This window comes from Schistocerca serialis, chromosome 3, assembly GCF_023864345.2.
Source record: "Schistocerca serialis cubense isolate TAMUIC-IGC-003099 chromosome 3, iqSchSeri2.2, whole genome shotgun sequence".
NCBI lineage: Eukaryota > Metazoa > Arthropoda > Insecta > Orthoptera > Acrididae > Schistocerca > Schistocerca serialis.
In genome coordinates, this window is record NC_064640.1 from 872,801,307 (window position 1) to 872,822,277 (window position 20,971).

General features: G+C 42.6%; 1 protein-coding gene across 2 annotated transcripts in view; it reads right to left on the bottom strand.

Annotated features, from left to right (window-relative positions):
- Positions 1 to 693: 693 nt before the first annotated feature.
- LOC126471063 (proteoglycan 4-like) overlaps positions 694 to 20,971 on the bottom strand; it is a 374,497-nt gene continuing 354,219 nt past the window's right edge. The window contains exon 8 of one of the 2 annotated variants that reach the window (XM_050099130.1): positions 694 to 1,614. In XM_050099130.1, coding sequence (XP_049955087.1) covers positions 746 to 1,614 — 869 coding nt within the window. In that variant the 3' untranslated portion in view covers positions 694 to 745. The remainder of the gene's footprint in view (positions 1,615 to 20,971) is intronic. The other variant, XM_050099129.1, reaches the window with a different exon arrangement.

Sequence of the window (20,971 nt, forward strand, 5' to 3'; positions counted from 1 at the left end):
TATAAATTTATTGGTTATAATTTTTTCTCTTTATACTGCTTTCAGATATCTAGTGCCATTTTTTAATATTTGAGGAAGTTTATTTTACTACTGTCATGACACTAGCATAGAATTTCTTCTTTTGCAGTTCACAGAGCTCTATCACAGATTACTTACCATTGTCTTCTGTTGTTTCAATGTGAGTTACATAATACACAAGGGTTGATTCACATTTTACCTTCAAAAATTGTGGTACAGAACGGTTGCTCTGTGTGAACAGTACCCATAATATAACCATAGTTCTTTAGTCATTGAGGCAGTAATAGTACTAGACTTGTCAAACCCCATTTGGTTTCAGCTACATTCTTACACATATCACTTCAAAATGAAATTGTTCTGTTATGGGGTTTCAACACAAAAAATTTTAAGTTTTCCTCAAGAATGAAATACACAACCTGGATTTTTATTTTTTTAGTGGGTAATATCAGAGTACATATTTTGGGCATCATTAACAACCATGGGGATGATGAATAAAAAAATTCTTTCAATGGTTCTTTAGGTTGAAAGACCTTCAGTAATGAAATAGGTGTAACATGCTCGGTTTGTTTTCTAACACATACATAATTTATGAAAATATTCACAGGATTTTATACGCTTTTTTCTGGAAAATATACACACATATAAATGTCAACATAATTTTCTTCACAAAATGTAACAAGAAATGTCTGGATGAAACTAGAAGTTTTTCAATCAAGTTTCAGTATGTTCAGTAGTACTCAGCACTACTGTCTCTCTGCTGACTATACAAAGGTCCTTGCTGATGTTTTGTTTGTGTACTTCTGTAATCTAATGGACCTGAAGGCACAGGCTGTATGGGAATTTCTTTCTGTCGATGCCTGTTATTTGGTCTTTCTGATGGCGCTGCGAATTCTACCTTTCCACCAGGACCAGTACTTTGATCATGAGGCAAATAAATGTTTGTTCCACTTTCTAATCTTTCATTGGAATTGATATTGAATGGTGTTCTTGTTATGTACCTCTGTGAAGCAGAGGATGTCAGATAAGATACAGAACCACGGGGTCCAGATGGAAGCTGAGCCTGATACCTTTGCCCAGCTACCCTTTTATTTAATGTGCTGGGACCACTCTGAGTTTCCTCTTGCATTGTTGGTACAAAGCCACTGGTTATACTTCTAGTTGGATGAAGAGTAGGATGTAAAGCATCATTGATGGTCACATCAATGTCGTGCTCATTTAGATCTGCCAAAACATTTTGTATCCTTGCATCTCTGTCTATTGGCTTGATAACTATTTTGGAAGGTATTCTAATACCTGGATTGCCTTTGGCCTGTTGCGATGATGAAGGCAATGGAGCATTATCAATACCTGTTAAACGTGGATTATTTGCACTGTTTTTGTTGCCTCCTACTGTCACTTCAGGCGCTGACGGATACTGACTAGAAGATGGTGCTCCACCAGCTGACTTTGGGGTTGTTTCTACATTATCTTGATATTTTGCTTCTGCATTTCTTGAGTTGGGTCCTATAAATGGAGCTTTTGTACGAAAATTGCTGTAAGTTTGTCTTGAAGTTGCTCCACTTGGAGCTTCATTATCAGTTTTATTGGATAATGTACCTGACCTTCCCGATTCACCAGTAGATGGATCTTTGTTGACCGTTGTTGGGTTTCTGGATGGTGGACTGATGTTTCGTGGAGGTGAAACTTGTTGGTCCTCAACATATGTCAGTTTGGGTTTTGGACGATAGCTACTGCTTGTCTGTTCACTTGATTCATCTTCATAATAATTCTTTCTTTCTGACTGATCTGGTAAGGTTGGGGAGATATTGTCTGGCTTCTGAGAAGCAGTGGCAGGAATCCTTCCTGGTTGGGCCTGTGGAGATCTTGGCAGTGAGCTAACAGGTGCACGGCTTGACTGTGGTGGAGGTCGTTTCTTGTATGCAGGCTGGCGTCCTGTGTATTCACCACTAGAGGAGGAACTATAGTTGGGTGGATTTGCATCCCTTGAAGGTTGCCTAGAATGAGTGTTATATGATGGAATAACTTCCTCCTCAGTTTCTTCATCATAATAGTCCTCATCTAGCAGATCTGCAGCATATCCTGACGGTGCACGGGATGCTGCAGTTGAAGTAGTTTTTTGTTTTCCTGTCTTCTGTAGCCTCCAGGGCCAGATGGAGGTGACTTAGCTTGTGTCCCACTGTATTCATCATACAGAAACTCTGGTTGCTTTTGCGATTGTGAATTTCTCTTGTGTGACATGTAATTCTGCCTACCTCCTGCACTGGGGCTAATATATGCAGGACGTGGTGCAGGAACAGGGTCTTCATCGATTAGATCTTCCTCGCTATATTTGTATCTTGAAGCTTGGCTTCCACTTGATCGTTGCTGGGTTGCATATGGTCTCTGCGCTTGCTGTGGTGAATATGCATCAGGATAGGAAGCCTGAACACGCCTTCTCCCACCAGCACCTGAAGGTCGTACTGGCCTTCTAGGCAGTTCCTCATCTTCATAGTCTTCATCACTGATAGGAGAGTAGGGGGTTGCTGTTTCCACTTGCCCAACATACCATCGTCTACCTCCAGGACCTCGTCTCCTCACATTTCTTCCACCACCAGAACTAGGTCTTCTCAATTCCCTTTCTGCAGTAGGAGGGTAGTAATCAGGATTTCTATTCCTGGAGCTCCCTGTAGAAGGTAGAGCTGGTGGAAGATATTCTTCTTCTTCGTCATTGTAGTAATCTGCATCATCTGGTTCTTTACTTGCAGGGGCAGCTTTTGGAGAAGGCTGCTGACTGGGTCTTGAGTAATCTTGATCCTCTGCTGATCCAGGTGTGCTTGACTGTGCATGACGTTGAGTGTTCTAATCGTATTTATCCCTTTCGTTTTTGGGTACAGGTCTTCTTATCTTTCGAGGTACATGTGGTCTATCATACACAGAGGAGGAAGGTCGTGACTTTGGTTCAACTTTTCTTTCATCTGCTATAGCAGGCTCTAAATCATCAGTGCGGGATGGTCTCCACTCTGGTTCATCAGATGGTAGTGGTCTTCTTGGCCGGTTACGGTTGTGACGTCCAGGTCCACTTGGTGCCAAGTCTTTACCAGAGACAGGCAACTGAAACAATTACAAGGCAAAATTCCATTATTAGTCAGAAAGCCAGTTTCAGTCTTTCAATGAGACATTCTTTTACCTCAATGAAAGATATTCAGTATTCCTATCAAATGATACTTCAAATTATTACAAACCTTGTATGATTGTTATGTCAAATATATTTGGTATCAGTTAAATCTATTTTTGTGTCAAGAATGAACTTTAGATTTTTCTCATGGCATTGTTGTAGCACTCTGAAAAAACAGCAGAATCATGTCCAAAGTCATGGATATAAATTGTTGTTATTGCATAAGATAGCTCTTTCACTGGCTAAAGAAACATACCTAAACTAAAACCTAACTAAAATATGTTAAACCCACCAATAGAAAATGTTTTATGTTTTATGTTTTTCTTTGTTCGAGAATTGTAAAGGGTGATTATTAAGGTCAAATAATAAAATGTCTTTAACAGATAGGTATCAATAATGAAAGAATGTTCTCTTCAGATTAAAACTTAAGCACTTGACTTTCATGGACAATATCATATTAAAGTACCTGTGTTATTCTGAATACAATGCAAACTTCCTTCAGAAATGCACACATGGCCAAAGGAAGTTTTCATCATATTCAGAATAACACAGGCACTGCAATATCGAATTTGTCTGCCAATACCAGGTAAGCAACTTTCAAGTAAAATGTCTCATGTTATGGGAATATATGTAATGGATGTAAGAGTACAGGTTGTAGGTGCATGCTTGACAACATATGGAGGTTTGGGCCTGGCTAGAAGCCATGCATGGATAGCCAAATGGTAAGGCACGAACTCCACAGTATATGGGGATGACAAAATATAACAAGCTAATGGGCAAAAATATATTTAATATGAAGCCAGAGAGTCTAAAAATAAGGCTACAGCAGATTCTGTGGAAGAAATGCTACTATTCAGTAGAATTCATAGAGGATGACATGGTAATTTCAGCAAGGAGTAATTGATAGTATTTTATTGTATGTGTAACAGAATTTATTATTATTATTATTATTATTATTATTATTATTATTATTATACCATTTGTTAAAATCAGGTGTTGTATGTATATGGTAAAACTTTACCAAAATTTTGACGTGTCTACTGTACCTGAATCAAATGATTTAGATTATATATGTTATGAGACTAATAAACCACAATTCCACATAACTAGGAAATCCGGGCTAGTCCCGGTCCAGCCCTAATTTTCACCATCGTCATTCCATCCTACAGCTGATGGCTGTCCATATTCACAATTGCGGAGATATGTAATGTATTTAATAATGGCTCTAGTCACTGCAGCACCTATTCCTCTGGACACTCATGAATGTCCATGGAACTTCGCATCATATTCAGAATAACACAGGCAATGCTACATCATATTTGTCCACTGACACCAGGCAAGTGACTTTCCAGTAAAGGAACTCAACTGTACAAGTATATACATAATTGGTGTATGAGTATACATTGTAGATGCATGGTTGACAACATATGGCAGTTTGGATCTGGCTGAGAATCATGCACGGATAGCCAAATGTAAGAAGACTGATCATGATAAGCAGGAAGGTTAAAGTCTTGCAATTATGAATACGTGCAATGTATTATATGGGCAATATTCTTACTGGCTGATCTGTCAGGTGAGACTCGTGACATGACTCAAAACACCCAATTCACACTCTGTCCATTTTTCTAAAGTAGCTTAGTTGTTATAAGCATCATACATGGAAGTTCTAGGCTGTGTGTTCCCATCCAAGCTCTGTAGGTCTACAGCGCTTATCAGAACAACTTATTTCAGTGTAGACTGAGAGGGTAATTTAGTTTATTTTACTGTTCTGTGAATAAAATTAGTGAGATCTTACTTCGATGTGGGATGTCGGCAATAAAATAGTAAACAATGACTCAATAAGGAGATTTAAGTTTAAATTACTGGGAGGGCTTTCAAAGAAAGGCTCCCAAAATGGCACTGTGGGTGAGTTTAGAACCACCTGGAAAAATATTCTTACAGCACTTCGAAACTAGCATATCAATGAACCAATGAGGTTAAATTCAATCCAAACTCAGAAGAGAGGCTGGTCAATATATGAAAGCAAAGAATCACATGCAAATGTGAAAGAATGTTATGTAATTCAGAGAACTAGACAAAATGGAAAACGTAAAGGTACATGACAAACAGTACTTTAGGTTGTTCACTGTCTACTCAGACAAGATGCATAATGGACAAAAAGTAAAGTTTGAGATTAAAGTGAAACTAATCTGGAAAATATTTAAACAAGAAAACAAATGAAAACATTTACACAAATGTAGGGCTCTTGGCTGTGATTCATATTGTACTGAATTATGTATTCCACCTAAAAATTTGAGGAAATCTTAACAGCAAGAGCAGCATAACATTAGCAAAGCAATGAAAGTGCACAAACAACCAACTGTATAGTAATTATTGATTATCAAAGTGCATTAATATTCAGTATGTTTGCTATTATTAATGAATACAGGCTACGTATCAGGAGAAAACAATGTCTCCTTTGAATGTCAGAGTGGTTTTGAGGAATCAACAAATAGTACATATTTTTGGAGAAAAGAATTACATCTAACAATATTAGTGCATACAGGTAATAATTTATTAGAACTGTAGCTAAAACAAAATTTCATTGCTTTCATATTCAAGAAAATCCAAAATGGGTAACTAGCATCACATTTTTAAATTATAGACTTTCAAACAAGTTATACAATTTCTCACAATGCTACTTTATGACAGGGCTCATTGCCTTGCTGATGCAAATAATCATCATCTCCTTATTGTTCCTTGACTGTATGCAGTACACAATACTGCAAAATATGTTCACATACTTCTTCATTTAGTGTTCTCTTGAGTGCAATAAAGAAACCACAATGAGAAACACCCCCAAATCATAACACCATCATCTCTGTACTTCAATGCTGGCACTGCAAATGAAGGCACGTAAAGTTCTTCAGGAATTCATAACACTCAAATCCTTCTGTTAGGTTGCCACTGAGTCAAGCATGATTCAGCACCACAAATCAGTTGTTCCCAGTCAGCTACTGTCCAGTGGAATCAATCTTTACACCACTTCAAGCATTGCTTAGCACTGACTACAGAAGTGTGTGGCTTGTTAGGAGCTGCTCAACCATTTTACTCACTTCTTTTAACTACTTACACACTACCACTGTGTTAGCTGAACTGTGGGCAGCACTTTGGAATTCATGAGTGATTCCTTCTGCTAATTACATTCAGCTTTTCACAATCACTGTCTGTCAGTACAAGAGGTCTACCTGATCTTGGTTTAGCTGTGGTTGTTCTTTCACATTCTCCCATCATAATACTATCACCATCAGTCAATATGGGTAGCTTTCATACTGACATATCTGCCTCTACTGACATTTAGAGCTCCATTTTGCAGAGTAAGTGTCTGGAGTCTTGTAGTATCTCATACATGCAACTCCATTAATCATTTATACTTCTGTGTAGTTAGGTTGTAAGTGATCTGTCCACTTTAAGCTATCTGTTAATATACAATATTTAATTATATACACTTCAGTGCGATTAATGACCTGTAGGTAAATTCTGTGTCTGACATGTATAGTGAAACAGATTTACATGGAAAAAAGAAATAAATTTAGAAGGTATAAGCATTTGTGGAGAAATATGAGAAGTGCACTATGAATTCAAAACCTATACCTTATCTACTGAACTGACAAAAAAAAACCTTAATTTTGGTCACATAAAGTCAGCCAATGGATCAAAGTCATCTATCCAGTCACTATTTGATCATACTTCCATTAATACTGACAGTGTCAGAGAAGACTAAAACACTTTATTCTTTCCAGTGACATTGTTTCACTGTAAAATATTATATTATGGTTCTTACTTTTGATCATTACATGAATACTGAAAGACATAGACAGAGATACTATGCAAAATTGAAACTGGACTAAAATTTCTTAAGACAATAAATCTCACTACAGTGGAAATTCAGTTTTACATTCTCTGAATTTGTTTTTCCTGACTCTATGCCATAAATTCCTAGCTCCTGTGAAAATCCCATAAGGTCAATGCTACAAATTCTCCAATTTTATGTTTCTTCCTAGTAATGTTTACATCAATTCTACATTCTTACTTGACATGTCACTTGACTTCATCAACCTTTTAAATTCAAACACTGAATTTTGATGAATATGCTCAGTCAGAATCAAGGAAACATCAGCCATTTCCAGCTAGTGAGCTCTTATTGACTGCTGACTTCTTACATTACCCAACAGTCACTGCAGCCACAACACTACACTTACACACGTAAATTGGTCTCGCGTGATGAATGTGTGGAGAGGGAGAATGGTCCTTCAACAAAACATTTATAATTCCTAAAGTACTGGATTATAACATGTAAACAGGCACAGAAGCTATAAATCAAAGCTGCTGCAAGAATATAAGTGTGGTGAGCATATAAAGTGCTGCTCATAATGGGAACGTTAAACAATGAAGTAATAGAGTGCTAGTTCTGCGAGGTTTGCAGAAGAGCTGCTGTGAAGTTTGGGAGGTAGGAGACAAGGTACTGGCAGAACTGTAGCTGTGAGGATGGATTGTGAGTTGTGCTTGGGTAGCTCAGATGGTAGAGCACTTGCCCACAAAAGGCAAAGGTCCCGAGTTCGAGTCTCGGTCCGGCACACAGTTTTAATCTGCCAGGAAGTTTAATAACAGTAACAGTGACAAAATTTGTCTTTAAGATGTCCATATTTATGCTTATGGTTTATAACCACTCAGTTGCTGTGATATTTTATACTTTTCCTTGCTACTTCGTTTCAGTCATATACAGTGCATATAATAAAAATTGCTGTATCTCCTAACTTGATTTACAAAACTGATGAAGATACTTTAGCTTGTAGCTGCTGAAAATTTCTTTGTCCAGAATGATTCTTTTGTGATAGGGCATTTTAAAGACTTCAAATCTTGCATGATATAGCTATGATGACTACAAGCACTACTCATGTTATACTTTTCACCACACACTGTAGATCATAAAGACTGGCAGTAGTACTAGAAGGCACAAGTGAAACTGTGGTGCCCGAGTTTTCTTTTATATTTACATTTTACTCAGCATACAGAAATTCACTGACCTGACTTCTAATAAGTTTGTAACATCAATTGGGGAACTAAACTCATTTTTTCATGTCCCCATTCCTCTCAATGAACTTGAAATAAAACTTCTGCTCCTAGGTATCAATTCTACCAACACTAGTAATGTCAACTGACATAACAAAATCACAGATCCATAAACAAACAAGAAAGAAATTTCAAAATTTTAAGTCATATAATAGACCTACCAGGAAAAAAGTGTGTTTGGCCACTATAAATACTGCATGATATGTAATTGTAAAGACTATCACTTTTGATAATGATGGATGAGGTAGTTGAGCCATTTCCCAACACACTACTGCCACAAATTGTACAGTTTTGAGGGTCCTCTCTTTTTATGTTCCCTTCAAAAATAATGAGAATTTATAGCCCACATGATGAATTAAACTGAAAACTGTGAAATATGGCAGAAACTGCCAGATTACAACATCTCGGATGTTTGTTCCCCACCTGTAGCCAATAGTTGTATAACATGGTGATGTCATGCTAATACAGTGGTTTCTAGTATACAGGGTGGTCCCCTGATAGTGACCAGGCGAAACATCTCACGAAATAAGCGTCAAATGAAAACACTACAAAGACCAATACTTGACAAGCTTGAAGGGGGAAACCAGATGGCGCTATGGTTGTCTTGCTAGACGGTGCTGCCATAGGTCAAACGGATATCAACTGCATTTTTAAAAAAATAGAAACCCTACATATTCGTGTAGTGCATAACGAAATATGAATATTTTAGTTGGACCACTATTTTCGCTTTGTGATAGGTGGCACTGTAATAGTCACAAATGTATAAGTACGTAGTATCACGTAACATTCCGCCAGTGCGGACAGTATTTCCTTTGTGATACATTACCTGTGTTAAAATGGACCATTTACCAATTGCAGAAAAGGTCAATATCGTGTTGATGTGTGGCTATTGTGATCAAAATGCCCAGTGGGCGTGTGCTATGTGTGCTGCTCGGTATCCTGGTCGACATCATCCAAGTGTCCAGACTGTCTGCCGGGTAGTTATGTTATTTAAGAAACAGGAAGTGTTCAGCAACATGTGAAATGTCAACCATGACCTGCAACAAATGATGATGCCCAAGTAGGTGTTTAGCTGCTGTCATGGCTAATCTGCACATCAGTAGCAGACAAATTGCATGAGAATCGAGAATCTCAAGAACGTCGGTGTTGAGAATGCTACATCAACATCGATTGCACCCGTACCATATTTCTATGCACCAGGAATTGCATGGTGACTACTTTGAACATCGTGCACAGTTCTGCCACTGGGCCCAAGAGAAATTACGGGACAATGACATGCATTCTATTTAGCAACTAAGCATCAATCACCAACAGCAGTAACGTAAATCGGCATAATATGCACTATAGGGCAACGGAAAATCCATGATGGCTGCGACAAGTGACCTTGGCGGGTTAATGTATGGTGCGGCATTATGGGAGGAAGGATAATTGGCCTCCATTTTATCAGTGGCAATCTAAATGGTGCAATGTATGCTGATTTCCTACATAATGTTCTACCGATGTTACTACAAGATGTTTCACTGCATGACAGAATGACAATGTACTTCCAACATGATGGATGTCCAGCACATAGCTAGCGTGTAGTTGAAGCGGTATTGAATAGCATATTTTATGACAGGTGGATTGGTCATCGAAGCACCATACCATGGCTCGCATCTTCACCGGATCTGATGTCCCCGGATTTCTTTCTGTGGGGAAAGTTGAAGAATATTTGCTATCATGATCCATCGACAATGCCTGACAACATGCATTAGCGCATTGTCAATGCATGTGCGAACATTACGGAAGGCGAACTACTCGCTATTGAGAGGAATGTCGTTACACGTATTGCCAAATGCATTAAGGTTCGCGGACATTATTTTGAGCTTTTATTGCATTAATGTTGTATTTACGGGTAATCACGCTGTAACAGCATGCATTCTCAGAAATGATAAGTTCACAAAGGTACATGTATCACACTGGAACAACCGAAATAAAATGTTCAGACATACCTTCGTTCTGTATTTCAATTTTAAAAACCTACCTGTTACCAACTGTTCATCTAAAATTGTGAGCCATATGCTTGTGACTATGCAGCACCATCTATCACAAAGCGAAAAAAATGGTCCAACTAAAACATTCAAATTTCTTTAAGTACTACATGAATATGTAGTAAAAAATGGGGGTTCCTATTTAAAAAAACAGAGTTTATATCCATTTGACCTATGGCAGTGCCATCTAGCGGACCAACCATAGCGCCGTCTGGTTTCCCCCTTCAAGCTAGACAAGTTTCATTCTTTGTAGTTTTTTAATTTGACACATATTTCATGAGATATTTGGCCTGGTCACGATCAATGGACTACCTTGTATAGAGTGATAAACAGCAAGCTTACTTGGCAGCTCTTTCCAAAGAACGGCTGGTGTGAGTGGTGTATAGTAAATGGAGTGACTGCGGCTGCCTCTTAGGTGTAATATATATAGTTATAGCTCTTATGCCTTTCTCTACCATGCATTAATTTTACTTACAGTAGTTTTGCTCAGAGCCTGTTGACAGAATCTAGAACTTGTCACACTTCTATGGACTGCTGCCAATATAGGCTACTCCATTTGCTATTTGTGGCACCACAATTAACAGGACATGTTCAGTGAATAGATGTACAATGGCTTGTTCAATTTTGTTGCAGTGCTCAGTGGTGCTTAATGTGTTGTGATGGCACACAGATTGTTATTAATGTAATGGATTGTTCAGACAGAGAAATACTGAAACCACAGCAGCCTTAACCTTATTTCACATACATTGGCATAAATAAGTTCTTTATCTGAAGAAAAAATTGTGTGTATATATGTGATTTCACATAACCTGCTGTGTTTACACAACAGCAAGCGATGAGTTCGGATTGCAAATGGCGCACATTGGCAGTAGTGCAGAACAATCCACTTTGATCACTCAGAAGAATGAACAATGAAAAGTTTACAAGCACTAAACTTGAGGTGACTGCACTTGTGTCACCAGAGTAAGGTTCAGTGCCATTGTCTATGGGAGGAAGATGCAGACCCTTAAATGGGAGATTCTACCTCCATTCGACGTGCTGCACAGTTTTCAAATAATCTCACCGTGTCTATCAATTTCTGGGTGAGCACAAAGGAAAGATGTAAAATTTGTGGTTGTTACACATAGGAAAACAGCTTGATTACCTCACACCCAGATGCCAGTTTCAATATTTTGACAAGATTTTACTTGCTGTTACATATCTGTGATTTTTTAAGAACTGACAAAACTCATTACCACAAATTATGGTATAAATACTGTATTGTACATGTAATTTCCTTCACTTTTACAGATTATATATAATGCACTGTAGAGGATTATGATTTGTAAGCATATATATCAATTACGTATGCTTTTGCTCATATTTTGGACATTTTAACATTTTTCTTGATTCTGCATTTTTCTCAGTTTTGCATTTTTTAAGTCTGGATCACACAAATAGGGGTTTCACTGTGCACCTTATGGAGTAACTGTTAAATTTTAAAGATGCTATGCCAAACAATTTGCTACCCTTGTAGCATTAGTGTATTATCAGCTGCTGAAACAATGACAGATAACTCCCCCCAGGGGGTCCACAACTCTTTTGTGGACACGTGCGTAGCGAGCACAGGACCCCGAGCTAATGTGGCCCTCCTTCCTTTCCGGGCTGCATACCTTCCCTTCCCTTTCCGCATCCCTCCCCGTCCCCCATCTTCGCCCCCCCCCCCCTCACCTCTGGCTCTTTCCTTCCCTTTCTCCCCCTCTGGGAGTATGGTTTGTGCCTACGTCTGGAGACGGACGCTCGAAACTGTTCCAAATTCCTTGCTTTTACACTTGCCAGTCCTCGTCCTTCCTCTGTCCTTCTCTTTTCCTTCCCTCTTCTCCTTGCCCTTTTCTCCGCTGCGGCGTTTGAGACCCCCTTTTCTTTCCTTTCCCTTTCTCTTTTTTCCTCCCTGTGCGTGTCTGAAGACCGACCCACGCACTTCCATGCGTAGCCGGTGACGGGGTAACGCGTAATTCCACGCCCCGGGTAGACAGGTAGGACACGTACGTACCCCCTGGTCACGGCCAGGCCCAGGGAGGGGTGATTACCCGAGCTGATACCTTCCGAAAGTGCCGATTGGTCCCTCCGTCCGTTTGTCGGGAGGTGTGACCTGAGGTGTGAACAATCACCTAAGGCGGGTGTGCCCTCGGTGAGGGCCCCCACAAGGGAGGAGCGCGCCATCGGAGATGCCGGTAATCATGGGGGATTCTTCCGCAATGGTTTCCTCACCTTCCACTATGTCTGCTCACAAACGTAAGTTCACTGAGTCTCAGCCACAGACGGTTCTTCCATCGTTGCCACAGTTCCTTGTTGTTTCTCGGTCTGACGAAGGTCACGACTTTTCCACGGTCAACCCTTTCATTATTCAGAAAGGTGTCGACGCAATTGCGGGTCCTGTAAAGTCTTGTTCCAGATTACGGAATGGTACGCTGTTGTTAGAAACACACAGTGCCCTCCAGGCTCAAAAATTGCTGCGTACTTCTCTGCTCCACACCTTCCCTGTCCGGGTGGAACCGCATCGTACCTTAAATTCCTTGCGTGGAGTCGTTTATACACGCTCCCTCGATGGATTGTCTGACGAAGAAATTCAGCACTACCTGTCTGACCAGGGCGTCACCGCTGTTCATCGGGTTATGAAAAGGGTTGACTCGAACATCATTCCAACCCGCACTGTCTTCTTGACATTTGACAAAGTTCAACTCCCATCAAAAATCAAAGCAGGCTATGAGATAATTTCCGTTCGCCCTTATGTCCCAAACCCTATGCGTTGCTATCGATGTCAGCGGTTCAATCACACCAGCCAGTCCTGTTCCAATCCGGCCAAATGTGTTACGTGTGGCAGGGATGCCCATGAGGGTGCTTGTCCACCTCCATCCCCTCGCTGAATCAACTGTATGGGTGACCACGCTGCTTCCTCTCGAGATTGCCCTGTTTTTAAGGACGAAAAGCTGATCCAGGAAATAAGAGTGAAGGAAAAGGTGTCGACCTTTGCTGCTCGAAAGTTACTCGCCAGTCGACAGCCCACCGTGCCTCAGAAAGGAAAATACAGCGCTGTCCTTGCTTCTCCTCGGCCAACAAAGGAGGCGGCCACGCAGACTTGCGACCTCACATTTAGTACCACGGTAGTCAGATCGGCCAGCGCAAAGATCGCCCGTTCAACCTCACCTCTTTCGCCTGCCCACTCTATGGCTCACCCTTCGTCGGGTTCTGCTAAATCTCGAGCCCAAAATTCAGACGCCAAGTCTTCAAAAAAAGAGCTTCTCGTGAAGAGCTTTTACGTACTGCAACTTCACAACCATCGGTTCCTCCTTCATCTAAACATACCTCCAAGAAGGCTACGAAGAAACACAGTTCCTCTCCTTCTCCGCCAAGGCGTGTCCCATCTACAGCACCACCTGGCGGAAATCGCCCTCGGCCATCTTCTGTGTCGCCGAGGCGCACTGTTGGTGGCCGGTCAACTGGCCGATCGTTGGTGGCGGGAGGTGCTCCTGACCAACCTATGGATCAGGATCTTCTGCCTTCGACTGAATGCCATTCCATGCTGTCGGTCGCAAGCTCTGAGCAGTCGTTGAGTTGACAGCACCCTTGGTGACGTTCCTCCATTTTCTGTTCACCCTATGTCCATTATCCACTGGAATATCCGCGGCATTCGCGCCAATCGGGAGGAATTGTCGATCCTCTTACGATCCTACTCGCCGGTCATCTTCTGTCTTCAGGAAACAAAGCTGCGTCCCCATGACCGCTTTGTTCTCCCTCATTTTCAGTCCGTCCGATATGACCTCCCCTCTGTTGAAGGCACTCCAGCCCATGGAGGACTCCTGATTCTGCTCCATGATACTCTCCATTATCACCCAATCCCCTTAAACACTTCCTTCCAAGCTGTCGCCGTCCGTCTTTCCCTTTCTGGATACACGTTCTCTCTTTGTACGGTATACATTCCATCGTCTACACCAATGGCACGAGCTGATCTCCTTCATCTTCTTGATCAGCTTCCACCCCCCTATTTGCTGGTTGGGGACTTCAATGCCCACCACCCGCTTTGGGGATCTCGACATCCTTGTCCACGTGGCTCACTATTGCTAGACGTCTTCCACCAAGCGGATCTAGTCTGCCTCAACACTGGGGTCCCCACATTTTTGTCTGCCTCCACGGCAAATTTATCCCATTTGGACCTTGCGGTTGGTACTGTTCCGCTAGCTCGGCGCTTCGAATGGTTCGCGCTTGATGATCCACACTCGAGTGACCACTTTCCATGTGTTCTTAGACTGCAGCCTCAACTGCCATATATGCGCTCGCGACGCTGGAAGTTTGCCCAAGCCGATTGGACACTTTTTTCGTCTCTAGCGACATTCGATGACCGTCGCTTTCCCAGCGTCGACGATGAGGTCACACATTTTACCGACGTTATTCTCACAGCTGCGGAACGTTCAATACCACGCACCTCCGAATTGCCCCGGCGCCCTCCAGTTCCTTGGTGGAACGAGGCATGCCGTGACGCAATACGTGAGCGGCGACGTGCTCTTCGCATTTTCCGTCACCATCCAACTTTGTCCAACTGTATCAGATATAAGCAGCTCCGTGCGCGATGCCGTCGCGTCATCCGCGATAGCAAGAAGGCAAGCTGGAAATTCTTTACTAGCTCATTTAACAACTTCACTCCCTCCTCGGAAGTTTGGAGTCGGCTTCGACGGTTCTCAGGCGCGCCTAGTTTCTCCCCGGTCTCTGGGCTCACTGTCGCGCATGATACCTTAGTGGACCCCGTCGCAATTTCTAACTCATTGGGTCAGCACTTTGCTGAGATTTCGAGCTCTTCAAATTACCCGCCAGCGTTTCTCCCGAAGAAACGTGCAGCGGAAGTGCGACATCTTGCTTTCTCCTCTCAAAATCGGGAAAGCTACAATACTGTTTTCTCCATGCGCGAACTCCAACATGCACTCTCTTCTTCTCGCTCCTCCGCCCCAGGACCGGATGGTATCCATGTCCAAATGTTGCTGCATTTATCAACCCATAGCCTGCGTTACCTCCTTCGCCTTTATAATCGAATTTGGACCGACAGTACCTTTCCCAGGCGATGGCGGGAAGCTATTGTCGTTCCCGTTCCGAAACCTGGAAAGGACAAACATCTCCCCTCTAGCTATCGCCCCATTTCTCTCACGAGTAGTGTCTGTAAGGTTTTGGAGCGTATGGTGAATTACCGTTTAGCTTGGTGGCTGGAGTCCCGCAGTCTTTTAACACCAGCCCAATGCGGATTCCGAAAGCATCGTTCTGCTGTTGACCATCTTGTTGCTCTCTCCACTTATATCATGAACAATTTTCTCCGGAAACGCCAAACGGTAGCAATATTTTTTGATCTGGAGAGAGCGTACGATACCTGTTGGAGGACAGGCATCCTCCGCACACTGTTCTCTTGGGGCTTTAGAGGCCGGCTGCCCCTTTTTCTTCGCGAATTTATGGCAGAGCGCACATTTAGGGTGCGGGTGAACACTACTCTCTCCCGTACTTTCTCCCAAGAAAACGGGGTACCCCATGGCTCCGTGCTGAGTGTTGTACTGTTTGCCATCGCCATTAATCCAATTATGGATTGTCTCCTTCCTGATGTCTCGGGCTCCCTCTTTGTCGACGATTTTGCGATCTACTACAGCTCTCAACGGACCAGCCTTCTTGAAAGACGTCTTCAAGGATGTCTCGATCGCCTCCACTCGTGGAGCATCGAAACCGGCTTCCGTTTCTCACCCAGTAAGACCATTTGTGTTAATTTTTGGCGACGTAAGGAGTTTCTTCCGCCCTCCTTACATCTAGGTCCTGTCAACCTTCCGTTTTCCGACGTCGTTAAATTCTTGGGTCTTATGTTTGACAGAAAACTGTGCTGGTCCTCCCACGTTTCCTATCTTTCGGCTCGCTGTCTGCGTTCCCTTAACACCCTCCGTGTCCTGAATGGTACCTCTTGGGGAGCGGACCGGGTGGTCCTTCTCCGCCTCTATCGCGCCTTAGTGCGCTCGAAATTGGATTATGGAAGCATAGTCTACTCCTCTGCTCGGCCGTCTATTCTTCGACGTCTCGACTCTATCCACCACCGTGGATTACGTTTAGTGTCTGGAGCTTTTTACACCAGCCCTGTGGAAAGCCTTTATGCTGAGACTGGTGAACCTCCGCTGTCCAATCGGCGGGCAGTCCTTCTGAGTCGTTATGCTAGCCATCTGTCTTCCATGCCTGCTAATCCAGCCCATAACCTTTTTTTCGACGCCTCCTTTGATGTCGGGTATGCAGGCCGCTCCTCCTCCCTACTACCCCCGGGAGTCCGCTTCCGTCAACTGCTCCATTCTCTTTCCTTCCGCTTTCCTAAAACCTTCTTGACAACTTGGGGTACAGCACCGCCTTGGCACCGTCCCCGGATCGACTTGCTCAGAGACCTATGTCAATTTCCCAAGGATGGTACCCCTACACTTGTTTACCGTCGGGCATTTGCTGCTCTATGTGCACAAATGACGGAAGCCACATTTATTTACACCGATGGCTCGAAAACATCGTTAGGTGTAGGGAGTGCCTATATTGTTGGCGACACCCCAAATCACTTTCGGCTTCCCGACCAGTGTTCGGTTTATACTGCGGAGCTTTACGCTGTTCTCCAGGCTGTCCACTACATCCGCCGCCATCAGCGGATACAGTACGTAATCTGCTCAGATTCTCTCAGCTCTCTCCTAAGTCTCCAAGCTCTTTACCCTGTGCACCCTCTGGTCCACCGGATTCAGGACTGTCTGCGCTTGCTCCACCTGGGGGGCGTCTCAGTGGCGTTCCTCTGGCTCCTGGGACACGCTGGTATCTGTGGAAATGAGGCGGCCGATATAGCGGCCAAGGCTGCAGTCTCTCTTCCTCGGCCAGCTCTTCAGTCTCTTCCGTTTACCGATCTACGGAGCGGTTTATGTCGCCAAGTTACTCATTTATGGCATGCGCATTGGTCAACACTTCCCCACAATAAATTGCAGGAAGTGAAAGCCGTTCCTTGCGCTTGGACCTCTTCCTCCCGAACGCGTCGTCGGGAGGAGGTAATTTTAGCTCGACTCCGGATAGGGCACTGTCTTTTTAGTCATCGACATCTTTTAAGCGGTGATCCTCCCCCACTCTGTCCCCACTGCTCTCAGCTGTGGACGGTCAGACACCTTTTAATTGAATGCCCCTATTTTAATCCGTTACGCTCCCGTCTACAGCTATCGCCTGATGTATCGTCGATTTTAGCAGATGACACGCGCTCAGCTGACCGCGTTCTACAGTTTATTAGTGACAGTGAAATGACGTCAGTCATTTGAAGCTTTTTTTTGGGGGACAACCAACCCCTTTCTATAGTGGACTTTTAAGCATTCCTTCTGCCTTTAGTTTCTCAAATTTTCTGACTTTGTTTCCATTGCTGCTGATTTTAAATTTCGTTTTTTTCCTGTTTTCTACGTCACGGGCTGGGCGCTAATGACCATAGAAGTTTTGCGCCCTAAAACCACAAAAAAAAAAAAAAAAAAAGACAGATAACTGCTATTTTCATGAAGTTTCACTGAAGAAGTGCTAAACACTATAATCCACTATCACTGAATTGTGAATTGTGGTTTATTGGTCTCATGACATACATAATCTAAATAATTTGATTCAGGTACATTTACATCTACATCGACATCCATACTCCGCAAGCCACCTGACGGTGTGTGGCGGAGGGTACCTTCAGTACCTCTATCGGTTCTCCCTTCTATTCCAGTCTCGTATTGTTTGTGGAAAGTAGGATTGTCAGTATGCTTCTGTGTGGGCTCTAATCTCTCTGATTTTATCCTCATGGTCTCTTCGTGAGATATATGTAGGATGGAGCAATATACTGCTTGACTCTTCAGTGAAGGTATGTTCTCGAAACTTTAACAAAAGCCCGTACCAAGCTACTGAGCATCTCTCCTGCAGAGTCCTCCACTGGAGTTTATCTATCATCTCCATAATGCTCTCGCGATTACTAAATGATCCTGTAATGAAGCACGCTGCTCTCCGTTGGATCTTCTCTATCTCTTCTATCAACCCTATCTGGTACGGATCCCACACTGCTGAGCAGTATTCAAGCTGTGGGCAAACAAGCATACTGTAACCTACTTCCTTTGTTTTCGGATTGCATTTCCTTAGGATTCTTCCAATGAATCTCAGTCTGGCATCTGCTTTACCGACGATCAACTTTATATGATCATTCCATTTTAAATCACTCCTAATGCGTACTCCCAGATAATTTATGGAATTAACTGCTTCCAGTTGCTGACCTGCTATTTTGTAGCTAAATGGTAAGGGATCTATCATTCTATGTATTCACAGCACATTACACTTGTCTACATTGAGATTCAATTGCCATTCCCTGCAGCATGCATCAATTCGCTGCAGATCCTCCTGCATTTCAGTACAATTTTCCATTGTTACAACCTCTCGATACACCACAGCATCATCTGCAAAAAGCCGCAGTGAACTTCCAATGTCATCCACAAGGTCATTTATGTATATTGTGAACAGCAATGGTCCTATGACACTCCCCTGCAGCACACCTGAAATCACTCTTACTTCGGAAGACTTCTCTCCATTGAGAATGACATGCTGCATTCTGTTATCTAGGAACTCTTCAATCCAATCACACAATTGGTCTGATAGTCCATATGCTCTTACTTTGCTTATTAAACAACTGTGGGGAACTGTATCGAACGCCTTGCGGAAGTCAAGAAACACGGCATCTACCTGGGAACCCGTGTCTATGGCCCTCTGAGTCTCGTGGATGAATGCTGATTCCTACAGAGTATATTTCTAGTCTCCAGAAAAGTCATTATACTCGATAATAATACGTGTTCCAAAATTCTACAACTGATCGACGGTAGAGATATAGGTCTATAGTTCTGCACATCTGTTCGATGACCCTTCTTGAAAACGGGGATGACCTGTGCCCTTTTCCAATCCTTTGGAATGCTACGCTCTTCTAGAGACCTACGGTACACGGCTGCAAGAAGGGGAGCAAGTTCCTTTGTGTACTCTGTGTAAAATCAAACTGGTATCCCATCAGGTCCAGCGGCCTTTCCTCTTTTGAGCGATTTTAATTGTTTTTCTATCCCTCTGTCATCTATTTCGATATCTACCATTTTGTCATCTGTGCGACAGTCTAGTGAAGGAACTACAGTGCAGTCTTCCTCTGTGAAACAGCTTTGGAAAAAGACATTTAGTATTTCTGCCTTTAGTCTGTCATCCTCTGTTTCAGTACCATTTTGGTCACAGAGTGTCTGGATATTTTGTTTTGATCCACCTACCGCTTTGACATAAGACCAATATTTCTTAGGATTTTCTGCCAAGTTAGTACATAGAACTTTACTTTCGAATTCATTGAACGCCTCTCGCATAGCCCTCCTCACACTGCATTTTACTTTGTGTAATTTTTATTTGTCTGCAAGGCTTTGGCTATGTTTATGTTTGCTGTGAAGTTCCCTTTGCTTCCGTACCAGTTTTCTAACTCTGTTGTTGTACCACAGTGGCTCTGTTCTATCTCTTATGATCTTGCTTGGCACATACTCATCTAACGCATATTGTACGATGGTTTTGAACTTTGTCCACTGATCCTCAACACTATCTGTACTTGAGACAAAACTTTTGTGTTGAGCCGTCAGGTACTCTGTAATCACATTTTTGTCACTTTTGCTAAACAGAAAAATCTTCCTACCTTTTTTAATATTTCTATTTACGGCTGAAATCATCGATGCAGTAACCAATTTATTGCCACGAGTCGGTTCTCTGTTTAATTGCTCAAGGTAGTTTTCAGATAAAGCACTTAAAAAAATTTCACTGGATTCTTTGTCCCTGCCACCCATTATGAACGTTTGAGTCTCCCAGTCTATATCCGGAAAATTAAAATCTCCACCCAGAACTATAAGATGGTGGGGAAATCTACTCGAAATATTTTCCAAATTATCCTTCAGGTGCTCAGCCACAACAGCTGCTGAGCCAGGAGGCCTATAGAGACATCCAATTACCATGTCTGAGCCTGCTTTAACCATGACATTTACCCAAATCATTTCACATTTGGGATCTCCGTCAATTTCCTTTGATACTATTGCACTTCTTATTGCTATAAACACGCCTTCCCCTTCACTGTCCAACCTGTCTCTGCGGTATACAATCCAATCTGAGTTTAGGATTTCACTACTGTTTACGTCTGGTTTCAGCCAACTTTCTGTCCCTAGTACTATATGGGCGTTGTGACCGTTTTTTAATGAGAGCAGTTCTGGGACCTTTCTATAGACGCTCCTGCAGTTTACTATTAGCACATTAATATTGTTATTCCCTGTTGCATTTTGCCTACTCCTACCTTGCCCCATCTCAGGAGGTGTCTTGTCGGGCCTAGGGAGGGAATTCTCTAACCTAAAAAACCCACATGTGCACTCCACACGTACTCCACTACCGTTGTAGCTGCTTCCGGCATGTAGTGCACGCCTGACCTATTCTGGGGGACCCTACATTTCTTCACCTGATAGCGGTGGTCAAGAAATTTGCATCCCAGATCTCCGCAGAATCTTCTGAGCCTCTGGTTTAAGCCTTCTACTCGGCTCCAAACCAGAGGACCACGATCGGTTCTGGAAACGATACTACAAAT